Here is a 12,516-nt window from a genome sequence, read left to right on the forward strand (position 1 = left end):
AACTGTCTTGGGGGTCTTTCTTATTGCTTCTCTTCAACAAAGGGGGTGGGGGTTGGGGGGAAATAAATGTCTCCTGTAACTGGCTTGTTGGTTTAACGCCTCTCTGATTTTTCTCCTCCTCTCTGCTGCCTATCCTTCGACTTCCCCGGGATGTGTGTAGACTTTATGGCTGTCAGACTCACTTCTAAAATGAAGATCCCTGGAAGCAGAGAGGCTGTCATCATTGCTTTCCTTCCCTCTAGACATGTAACAACTCTGTAGGTAAGAATTAACTTCAAAAAGGGCCAGCATTGAAGTTGTCATCAGAATATTTCTTTCTCCCTTGGCAGAATTCCCTAGTCCTTTACAAATTCATTTTCTGCTCACTGAGCAACTCATTGTGAGTCTGCTTGTGTCGTGGTACTTGGGAAAGACCTTGGAGGGAAGAGAGCGACTAGACGGTTGCTGAGGGCCTGGTCAGAGAAGGGACCACGTAGCCCTCAGCAATATAATGGGCTGGGCAAAAGCTCAGAGGAGAGCCTCCTTTGTTTCTCAGATTGTAAAGGAGATGGAGGGTGGGAACTGTACCTTCAGACTTTCAAGATTGATGCTGGCCTTGCAGGGGAAACTAGACAGGGAACACAGCTAGATGAGATAATTCTGCTTTATTGTAAGGCTACATTGATCGAATCTTGCCTGCAACTTCTTTTCTTCAATCCACCGGAAAAGTCTTGCGAAGGCTCAGCTCGGTGCATTTATAACAGCAGCCCCCCCCCACCATCCCCAACTCCAAAACACAGAGAGAAAGAAGCCAGGAAAGAAGCCAGCACTTAGATGTATATACCGCTTTGTAGTGCTTTTACAGCCCTCTCTAAGCAGCTTACATATTGCCAGTGCTTTTTTTGTAAAAGAAAAAGGTGCCGGAACTCACACATGTCATACAACCCGCCTTGCCTATCCTACAAGGTTCCATCCAAAAAAAGGTGCCGGAACTCCGTTCTGAGCGTTCTATGACAAAAAAGCCCTGCATATTGCCCCCAACAATCTAGGCCCTCATTTTAACCGACCTCAGAAGGATGGAAGGCTGAATCAACCTTGGGCTGGTCAGGATCGAACCGCTGGCAGTGGGCAGAGCTAGCCTGCAATGCTGCATTCTGACCACTGCGCCACCACAACTCACTTGAATTTGGAGAACAAGAACAGAGAGTAGTGCAACTAAAACAAATGAAATGTTCAAGACATCTTTTCCTTCAAATTCAACCCTGCTTACAAATGGAATGTGATCCTACATATTTTGTAGCATTCAGCACCCTGTTTCAAAGTTCTTAAACCAGCCTTTTTTTCCTTACCCCAAATCCGTCTTCTTTGCTGCAGGAGAAGCAAAATCACCAAAGATTTTCAGTTCACTACAAATGGTTAAGCAAGGGAGCAAGAGAGAGAGAGAGAGAGAGAGAGAGAGAGAGAGAGAGAGAGAGAGAGAGAGAGAGAGAGAGAGAGAGAGAGAGAGAGAGAGAGAGAGAGAAACCATCCACTCAACAAATTTAAAGGAGCTCAAAACTGAAAGTCTGTTTTTATTCCGATCATGAAATAAGCATTGATTTTTTTTCTCTCTCTTCTTGCCTCTGGACATTTTGGGCCTCTCTGTACTTAGAAGAACAGACAACATTAATAGAATCTTGCAAGTCTGGAAGTACAAACCTTTCCCTCTCCTCTTTTTACAGCCTGAAAAGTTCGGGTTGACCTTTTCTGAGTTTCTTTCTTTTCCCCTTGTGCAGTTCCCTTCCTTTAATCTGATTGTTCCCCAGACAGCCTTCTTCCCCTCATCTCTCAAGGACATCCCCACCTGCCACTGCAATATCCTAGCAGCTTCTGACCCCGTGTGAAATAAAACCCCTGAGCAGAATGGCCTAAAGAGCCATCGCTCTTTGCACAGGTGTGTTTTCTCCTGAAGCAAACGGAAAAAACCTCTGGCTTGCATATAGTTTGTTCCTTTCGTAAATCAGATGAGCAATCCTTCGAACTTTTGAACTAAGGGTCATTAGAATGGAATCAGGAATAGATGGCAGAACAAGAGCTGAGCTTCACAGTGAGATGGGATTGGGGTTTTCTGTGTAACTAATTCTGTCCTTTTTCCTTTCTTGGGCTCAGGTTACGTTTTCCACCTTCAGTCTGGCGGGAGTCCTCAAGCTTTGGTGACGTGGTCAGAGAGACGTCTTGGGACGACAAGCTGCCGGGGGCGAGTGAGCGGTGATTCTTCATGGTGTATGTCCTGCCCAGTTGCAGGATCCTTTAACTATAACCAGCTAGGTTGGTTCTTGGTCAAAGATCAGATAGTTTGTTCTTAAGTTGAATGAGGTTTTCTGTATTTTTAAACAGGGATTTTTTTGTTTGTTGATGGTAGTGATGGTGGTAGTGGTAGAGAAGGAGGAGGAGGAGGAGGAGGAGGAGGAGGAGGAGGAGGAGGAGGAGGAGGAGGAGGAGGAGGAGGAGGGTGCTTGATGCTCTCTGAGCTTGATGGTTTTCCTGCAGACATTTGATTACTCAATTAGGGAACATCATCAGTGTTAGAAGGGAGGGGGATTGTGGAAAGGAGAAGGTGGTGGAGGAGGAGGAGGAGGAGGAAGAGGGGGAGGAGGAGGAGGAGGGGGAGGAGGAGGAGGGGGAGGAGGAGGGGAGGAGGAGGAGGAGGAGGAGGAGGAGGAAGAGGGGGAGGAGGAGGAGGAGGGGGAGGAGGAGGGGAGGAGGAGGAGAAGGAGGAGAGGAGGACGAGGCTGATGACTTTACCTTGCCCTTTTCTGCAAAGAATTCAAGGGCTTTGGGAAAGGGCTAATAACTCATAGACAAGCATGGGATCTCTCTTCCAATCTAGCACAATTTCAGTGTATAGAAAAGAAAAGAAGGATGAACAATATCATGGCTGCCATCCCTTGCCAAGCATTGCGCCGGTTGATTTGTATGACGGCATTCGCAACAACCTGCATTTCATAGGAAACCCTAAACCGTATTTTCATTCCTACACCCAGTTGACTTCACATCATTTATTCATCTGGGGTAACAAATAAGAAAGTAAGGTCAGTTAAGAGAATCCGGGTTAAGTAAGCCACAATCTCCCTTTGATAAATTAATACATCGGTGCTCAAATGTTGTGGACAGGTTATAAAAATCAAAGACATTTTTATTTTTATCCAGCAACTCAATGCATTCTGAGACTACCCCCTCCCTCAGTTCATTTAGTGACCGTTCAAAGTTACCCACGGGACGGGAAAAAGTGACTTATGACTATTTTTCACTCTTACGACCATCGCAGCACCCCCATGGTCATGTGATCAAAATTGGCAACCGACTCACATTTATGACGGTTGCAGTGATCCCTTTTTGCGACCTTCTGACAATCAAAGTCAATGGGGGAAGCCAGATTCACTTAACAACCGGGCTGCTAACTTGTCAAGTGCAGTGATTCGTTTAACAACGGTGGCAAGAAAAGTCGTAAAATGGGGCAAAATCCACTTAACAAGAGTCTCACTTAACGACAGAAATTTTGGGCTCAATTGTGGTCACATGTCGAGGATTACCTGTACTGCAGGGGAGGGGGGAAGTCTTTCTTGCCCCATTTTCTTTCTCCTAACAACCTTGCAAGGTAGATTTATCCCTCGCTTTAATTGCCCAGTATCTTTCTGCATTTTTAAAAGCCTTATGCCTCTGAATAATCAAGATTTTGCAATCACTCCATTGAGCATTTTGGATTCCACCCCAGGAATCATTTATTATGGGTGACCTCTGAGGTTCCACCCCTGACTTAATCGGCAGAAGAAAATTCATTTGCATCCTGCTCATTTCTTTGTCACGTTTTACTTGGTATGTTTTTTTTCCCTCTAAGCCAGGGGTGTCAAACTCAATTTCATTTAGGGCCGCATCAGCATTGCGGTTGCCCTCAGGGGGCCAGGTGGGTGTGGCCAGGGTGGGCGTGGCCTACTGGGTGGGCGTGGCTAGAGTGCCTATGGCCTACTGGGTGGGCATGGCCAGCTCTACAACGTTGGCATCAAGGGTGCCTATGGGGGCCTGGGCAGGAGTGGGACAGATCTGAGGGTCTCTGGCAGGAGGAGGGTCTCTGGGCCAGGGCCAAGGCAGTGGGGGCCGTTCCCTCACTGTTTCCAGGATGGCTTCGCGGGCCGCATGAAACCACTTCACGGGCCGGATCTGGCCCCCGGGCCTTGTGTTTGACATGTCTGCTCTAAGCGATCTGTAGCCTTGACCCTTTGATTCCGCTGGATTTATATATTATCTTTCTGTTTTGAGCCAAGGGGGTGGCTAACCTGTTATTTAGAATTCCATTTGATGGGAAATTTACATGCTGAGTAGCAGGACCGCAACTCTTGATCCAGGCTTAATTGACAGGCAGATCCGCCCACGTTTAATCGGAATGAGTTAAAACACCAAGATGTATAATTTGGGTGGCATTTGGTCTCCTGCAGGAAGATGAGCTAAATGAGAGGTTTTGATTCACCCTGAAGACAATTTGGTCGAGAAGAGACAACGGGAAGAGGAATGAGTGTGTAGGATCACATCATTTTTATTTTTTAATTTTTTTTCGCAAGAAAAGCAACGGAAGCCGAGGAACAAAGGAATAATTGCTACCAGAATTTTATGGATCAGCGCATCTCTCTGCAATTTTTCAATCGATGGAATCAATTTGGAAACTGCTATAAGGAGAGGGGAGGGGTGAGGAGAGCATCCGTTGTGCCTTTACAAATGGCAATGTTTACAGGAACAAGTGTGGATCAAGATTATTGTGCTATCTGCACCAACCCGGTCAGAAATCAAAATTACATATTGTTATTAATCTGTCCTAGATCTTGCAGCTCAGATGGAGCACCGTAAGAGTGAACGGAAACAATTGCCAGTGCTTCTCATGTTTTACGTGCTGCACCGTCTGAGGGTTGAAAAATTAATTCCTTTCTTTTATCGCCATGATTCCATATTGTTCCCTGTTGTTCTGTCTTCTTTATAAACGGTCTGACTAAACTGCTAAAGTACGAAGCCTTGCTGCCACAGGTAATAATCTTCAGCTTACACCCAGAATGGAGCCCAGGATGCATGTGGCTAAGTGAGACATTTGTTAAGTGAGTTTTGCCCTGCTTTATGACCTCCCTTGCCACAGTTGTGAAGCGAATCACTGCAGTTGTTAAATTAGTAGCACGGTCGTTAAGAGAGTCTGGCTTCCCCATTGACTTTGCTTGTCCGAAGGTCGCCAAAGAGGATCACATGATCCTGGGACCGTCATAAATATGAGTCAGTTGCAAGTGTCTGAATCGTGTGACCGTGGGGACGCTGCGATGGTCATAAGAGTGAAAAACAGTCATCACTCACTTTTTGCAGTTCTGTTGTAACTCGGAATGGTCACTAAATGAGCTGCTGAGAGTTGAGGACTGCCTGTATTCTCTCTGACTCCGATTTTGTTGCCCTTCCTGTCTTCTCCTATTACGAACGTCATCTTCCTGCTAGCTAGTGTCTGTGGACGCTAATCCCAATTTTCTTTCTTTCTTGTTCGGGAAAGTAGGAAGCTTACTCCAGAACGTACAGGTTGAGAGATGCTGTTGTAATTTTGCAGAGATTCCCCCCCAGGTGCTGAGATGGGAGGGATGAGCTTCTTTCAGATATGTCCCCCCCCGAAACTGTACATATTTGTTTATTAAATTTTTATGCCACCCATTTTTCTTCTTCTAGGGGACTCTGGGCGGCCATTATGTTGTAGATGGGTGCCTTATGCCTGAGTGAGTGCTCCCATTTCTAGAATTTCCTGGCCAGCTTATTGCTAGAAGGGACCTTGGAGGTCTTCTAGTCCAGCCCCCTGCTCAAGCAGGAGACCCTAGACCATTTTAATCAATCAATCAATTAATCAATCAATCAGAATATAACTAGAAGGGACCTTAGAGGTCTTTTAGTCCAGCCCCCTGCTCAAGCAGGAGACCCTAGACCGTATCAATCAATCAATCAATCAATCAATCAATCAATCAATCAGAATATAGCTAGAAGGGACCATAGAGGTCTTCTAGTCTAGCGCCCTGCTCAAGCAGGAGAGCCTAGACCATTTCAATCAATCAATCAATCAATCAATCAATCAATCAATCAGAATATAGCTAGAAGGGACCATAGAGGTCTTCTAGTCTAGCGCCCTGCTCAAGCAGGAGACCCTAGACCATATCAATCAATCAATCAATCAATCAATCAATCAATCAATCAGAATATAGCTAGAAGGGACCATAGAGGTCTTCTAGTCTAGCGCCCTGCTCAAGCAGGAGAGCCTAGACCATTTCAATCAATCAATCAATCAATCAATCAATCAGAATATAGCTAGAAGGAACCATAGAGGTCTTCTAGTCTAGCGCCCTGCTCAAGCAGGAGACCCTAGACCATATCAATCAATCAATCAATCAATCAATCAATCAATCAGAATATAGCTAGAAGGAACCATAGAGGTCTTCTAGTCTAGCGCCCTGCTCAAGCAGGAGACCCTAGACCATATCAATCAAGCAAGCAAGCAATCAATCAGAATATAGCTAGAAGGGACCATAGAGGTCTTCTAGTCTAGTGCCCTGCTCAAGCAGAAGACCCTAGACCATTTCAATCAATCAATCAATCAATCAATCAGAATATAACTAGAAGGGTCCTTGGAGGTCTTCTAGTCCAGCCCCCTGCTCAAGCAGGAGACCTTGTACCTCCCAGAGTTGCTTCTTCACGAGGCAACTGGACTTTCTTTGTTTTTCTTTGAAGACATTTCGCTTCTCATCCAAGAAGCCTCTTCAGCTCTCTACAGACACCCATCCTGCTAAAATGTCCTAGTTTCTTGTTCAGTGCCCAACATCGACTGTAGAGAAATATTGTTGTGCCCAGATGGCTTTCATCTCCCCCCCCCCAAAAAAAAAACAAATCAATCACTCCTGTTTGTACTTGCTTCCCTAGTCCTGGTGTCAAGTATGTTATTTCTCCATTTATTATCCTTTATCTTCACTTGACTTTTTCTTCAGCTCCAGAAATCGCTGTCATTTATCAATGCCATCAGCAACAGCCCTTGAAAACATTGTCCTCTTGTGTCAACGTCAGCTGGGCATCCAACAGCTAACCTGCTCTTTTGGGTTCTCCAGGAGCCTCCCTTGGTGCCCTCTCCTTGCTCGCTGGTTGGTTTTTACTCAGTTGGGTAGCTGGCTGTCACGCTTGGCGTGAGTTCCCTGTCCAGGAAGGCTGTTGCTTCAGTTGCTCAGTCGTTGAAAAATGAGCCTGAACATACGCCTGTTGCAACACCAGAGAGGTGTCTCTATGCCCCAAATAATTTGCAAAGGTTCTGAAGGCATTCTCACTTAGGCTTGCGCCAGTCCCCTAATGGGATTTTATGCTTTCAAAGGGAGGTTAAAAGGAAAGGGGTTGTGTTTGTTTAAGCTGATTTATTACCCATTAGAGCTGCAATGGATTAATCAATAGACTGATTAACCTAAAGAGTAAACGATTTGCAGATGTGCTGTTTGAGGAAAGAAGAAAAGCCAACTGGGGTGGGGGGTAGGGGGTGGGGGGAAGGACAGGGCTAATTTGCTTGTTTAAGTTAACCCCCTTAGGTCACAATCCACAGCAAGAGTCAAATGTATGATTTACACCAGGGAGGGGGGAAGTCATACCCGAGAGACTGGAAAGTTTTCTATCAATGTAGATAGGTCTGATCCAGATTGTGACTCCTCTATTCAAGAACAAGGTCGCAATTGATAAAGGATCGACTTCTGTTGCATTTTTCCTTAATATTTCTAATTACTGTGATATATTAAGAGACCTTTCTTTGACTGGTGTGGTGGCCTAGTGGTCAAGGCATTTGCCTCCTATTTGGAAGTGACAGATATTTCACTATCAGGGTGCAAAAAGAAAATATCTGCTGTGAACTCTGTGTAGGTGTCAGGAAGGGCATCCAGCCAGTAAACACTCAGTTCTACTCAGTCGCCCTGATCCCACCTTGAAGCAAGAGATTACAGGGTCATAAAAAAGGGAGACCTTTCTTCAATGTACTACCTTCCAGAGAGATTTAGAGGACCATTTTTAAAGTTCTCAGACAAAATGTCCAAAGGTAAAGGTGTGTGAAAATTGTATTCCAAAAGGATTAAAGGAAAATGGTTTACCGACCTTGCAACATTCAAATGTTTCTGAAACTCTGACTTTGGACTGCTTGACTGACTTGACTTGGCTTTTTGAACTTTGGACTGGATTTTGACTATTCTTCGGTGTGCTCCTGTCGAAAGCAGAACCACCCAGGCAAGATTTTTTTCCCAAGAGATTTTTTCTGATTTACATTCCTTCCCTTATCTGCTGTTATCAACTCAGCCTTGAGTAAATTGCTATTCTCAGCTAGCTGCTGTCTCTGTTAGTTTGAAGACTGAAACCGGCCAATATCCGTTCTATCTTTTCCCAAAACAATTTCCCAGCTGCAACATCTTTATCTTTGGGATAGCCATGTTAGGGGCTTTGCAAGAAAGATTTGATAGTGTCAGGCAAGCCTTACTGGATTAAGGAAAAGAGCTATCTAACATAATATGGACTTGTACAGCTGAGATGTTCATAATCAGGATACGAGAATGATCATATTTTTCCATGATTGGCTCCTAAAAACTCATATTAGGCATGCTTGCATACCAGAATATGAAATTAAGCAGGTGTGTTGTGTTTATTTGAATCTAGATTGATTTCACTTGAGTAGCGACTTGATAATCTTCTTTTAGGTAGAGATTGCAATTACTTCTAGAAGTTATAATTGCTACAGCATTTAATCTCCGCGTTTGGAAATCTTAAGCATCCGTGACTTTGGAAATATATGCGGTGGAGATGAGGAAGGCCGTGCCTTTCTGAGCACAGTCAGTGACCATGAAATAGTGGTTGATAATTGAAAGAAGGGAGATAGATCAGAAAGACCAATGGCAATGTAAGGAATGGAGTGTCTTGAAAAGGGGCATGGCCCTGAACAGTCCACACTGCAACAATTTGGCAAATCCAAATGACCAATGCTTTAGCTCAGTGGAACCCAACCTTTCCAGTTTGGTGGCCTGGCCAGGGTGGGGGGAATATGGGGCTGTTCCGTGGGAGTGGTAGGTGTGCAGATGAGTGTCCACAGTTCCATTTGTGCAAGTGGGCGTGCATACAGTTCTATTTGGGCAAGTTAACACAAATGGAGCTTCAGGTGTGAGCTTTGTGGAGCTTTGTGTGTGTGAGTGCCCACCGCTCGTGCAAGTGGAGCTTTGTGTGTGAGTGTGAGTGCCCACAGCTCATGCAAGTGGAGCTGGTATGTGTGAGTGCCCACTGCTCATGCAAGTGGATCTTTGTGTGTTTGAGTGCCCACCGTTCATGCCAGAGCAGCTTTGTGTGGAGTGTGAGTACCCACTGCTTGCACAAGTGGAGCTGTGTGGGTGCACACTCGCCCGCCCCTTGCGTGGACCAGCTCTGAACAGGCTGCGGCCCGGTGGCCGGGGACCCCTGCTTTAGCTAGTGAGCTGGCTTTCCCACACAATATACAGTTTCTTTCAGCAGGGAACATTCTGCTAGATCAGTTCTCCTGCAGGAAACATAATGCTCTGTTTGGATAATTCCAGCACGGCCGATGAGTCATGCCAGTTGCTATCCATTTAACAGAAGGAGGTATTGCTTCGTTCTCTTCTGCACCTGATCCCGCAACATCTGAAGACAGCCCATGTAATTGTAGTTACCATTAGGCTATGATGTTCCCACTCTAGCATCCATTAGGAACATTTTAGACTCTCGCTTCGGCACTATTGTTAGATATTCAAAGGCAGCCTCTGGTACACTGTTCATGCTAAAAAGAAACAAAAGGAGTTGCCGAATAGTAATGGTAGTAGTAGTAGTAGTAGTAGTAGTAGTAATATACTGACATTTAAAGCCAGATATGAATGTAGGAATATTATTTGTACACAATAAAATGGCAATGAGTTAGGAATCTGGGGGCAGTAAAACCATGGGAACAAGCAAATATTAATTAAATGGCTATATTTATCCTTCCCAATAGGACTGTTTGTGATTCCGTACGAATAGCGGAAAGATAAATCAGCGTGACCAGGGGTGGCTTTGCCAGGTAAAAGAGTTCCCTGTAAAAACTAACAATCGAGGTCATGCTTATGACTGTTTCCTTACCCTATTTACAATGAAGATCTTGTGTTTATTAGCAACGCAGCTGTTTATAATAATCTAATCCAATCCAATCCAATATAATCTAATCTCACAGAGAATACAGGGAATCTTCGATTTACCACAGTTCATTTAGTGGCTGTTGCAAGTTACAACAAACACTGCAAAAAGGGACTTATGACCGTTTTGCACACTTACTACCGTTGCAGCATCCCCGGGGTCACGTGATCAAAATTCAGACAATTGGCAACCGACTCGCAGTTATGACGATCGCAATGTCCTGGCATCACGTGATCAACGGGGGAAACCAGATTCGCTTCACAACCGAGTTGCTAACTTGACCACTGCAGTGATTCACTTAAGAATGGCGGCAAGAGAGGTCGTCAAATGGGGCAAAACTCACTTAAGAAATGTCTCGCTTAGCAACAAGAGATTTGTGACTCAATTGCGACTCAACCTGTAAGAGAGGTTTGTATGTTATCAGGCCCAATTCAGCCGTTGGAACACTGTTCTACAATTCATGGGTTGCAAGGAGGCTTTTACACACACTAAATGTTTTGATTAGTTTTGGTTATAAGGCCTGGGAGATTTAAAACCTCCACCTGGATCGTGCCTGTCTCCTTTTATTACTGGATGCACCAAAAGCTAGAGATAAGAACTACTTCCTGCAATTCGGCCGAGCTGCTTAAATTTAAGCCTCACTGAAGTCAGTGAATCAGACTCTCTAAGACGGTACAAGATTGCCACCCAGGATACGGATGCTTCCTTCAAGAAAAAGTCTGCATTTCTGGCTTTGTTTTGAAGGTGATAATGGTCGTTAATTGTGCAAAGTGCCATGGAAAGACACCTGATCGGCATCACAAGACAAGATAGGAAGACCTGCACTTGGATTGGAGAACAAATACGATGCGATCAAGGAAGGGAGTAAAAGAATTGAAATGGAAATGGGCCGGTCACAAAGCAAGAAGAACTGATGGCAGACGGACCAAGGCAGTCACAGAATGGGTCCCACTTGATCAAGAGAGACCTAGAACAAGATGGATCGATGGCATCAGCAAGTATGGCAGGCCCACTTTGGCGCAAGTAAGCTCAAGACCGTATCGGTTGGGAACATGAGGAAGAGGCCTTCATCCTGCAGTGGACAGACAATGGTTAGGATGATGAATTGTAATTAAACTCTGCTAAGGTCAACGAGACTTTAGTTGGAACCAACTACATTTGCAGTTGGTTATACTAGAATACATTCAAGTCTAATGGATTGCAAATGTTCCAGTATTCAGGTTTTCATCCCACCCTTGGTCTGGAGATCAATGTATCAGAGAAGCATTTTTTCTTTGCACACGAAACGGTGGCTCCTTTTATTTTTGACACGCCAAACACAAGATGAAAGCAGCCCGTTGGACACACAGCTCATGGTGCTTCTTTCCATGTTCCTTGGCACGTTCTCTGTTTTAATGGCCTGCTTCATGCCAGCTTCAGAACTCACCAAGTAGAAGGGGATCAACGGTGGAAAGTTATAATATCTGTGGACAGGTTGGGTGAGTTCAGCATGAATTCTCCATTGACTGCCTTTCTCCCTGCAATGCCTCAGTTGTCCAAAGCCCACCTAGAAAGTGCTGCTGCTGTTGCGGCTGCTAGTGGTGGTGGTCTTGCCTTCCTCTTCTGGGAGATTTCCTGGCAAATCTAAACTGGGATGTTTGAAAATCTCTTCCGGCTTGCCAAAAGTAACTACCTGCAAATAATCAGGAATGAAACATAAGAAATGTCAGATGCATTAGCAAATGTCAAGTATGAAGCAAGCGTACGGCGAGTTCCCTGCATTTCCCATCACCTAAAAGTTGTCTTGAGGAAGGAGAATAAGGATGAGAGGGGGAAGAATCCAGAAGGGCTCAGTAAGAGAAAACAGTTGACTTGTTCTGAGCCTTCATTGTGGATTGGGTTTGCCCTGGGTGCGCCTTTATTGTAGGATGCTTTCTAAAGTAGGACTCATGATTGGGAATATGTGCAATCTGCCATAGATTCCCATCTCTCTGGGGTCCTTGGCACTCTCTGAGCTTGGTTGTTTTCTTGCAAACATTTCATTACCCAACTTTGTAACATTATCAGTGCTAGAAGGCAGTGGAGTTTGTAGAGAGGAGGAGGAGGAGGAGGAGGAGGAGGAGGAGGAGGAGGAGGAGGAGGAGGAGGAGGAGGAGGAGGAGGAGGAGGAGAAAAGGGATGCAGGGTCATTGGTGTTCTCTGAGCTTGGTTGTTTTCTTGCAGATGTTTCATTACCCAACTAGATAACCTCATCAGGGCTAGCTTCCTATCACTTTACTTCGGGTTAAGATTGTTTGAATTCATTTTTGTATTTCCCCTTATTTGGGTGTC

General features: G+C 45.0%; 1 protein-coding gene and 1 long non-coding RNA gene across 2 annotated transcripts in view; both read right to left on the reverse strand.

Moving 5' to 3' along the window:
- The window catches only part of LOC310645094, a 296,214-nt gene that overhangs the window by 74,575 nt on the left and 209,123 nt on the right, over nucleotides 1-12,516 (reverse strand). The gene's annotated exons all lie outside the window — the stretch shown is intronic.
- Nucleotides 11,753-12,516, reverse strand: part of LOC310644900 (ATP-binding cassette sub-family C member 12-like) — a gene marked incomplete at both ends in the record, with an annotated part of 41,816 nt that continues 41,052 nt past the window's right edge. The window contains one exon of the mRNA XM_083370233.1: nucleotides 11,753-11,878. Within this exon, the coding sequence (XP_083226359.1) occupies nucleotides 11,753-11,878 (126 nt within the window). The remainder of the gene's footprint in view (nucleotides 11,879-12,516) is intronic.

Source organism: Vipera ursinii, assembly GCF_947247035.1.
Source record: "Vipera ursinii genome assembly, chromosome: 10".
NCBI lineage: Eukaryota > Metazoa > Chordata > Lepidosauria > Squamata > Viperidae > Vipera > Vipera ursinii.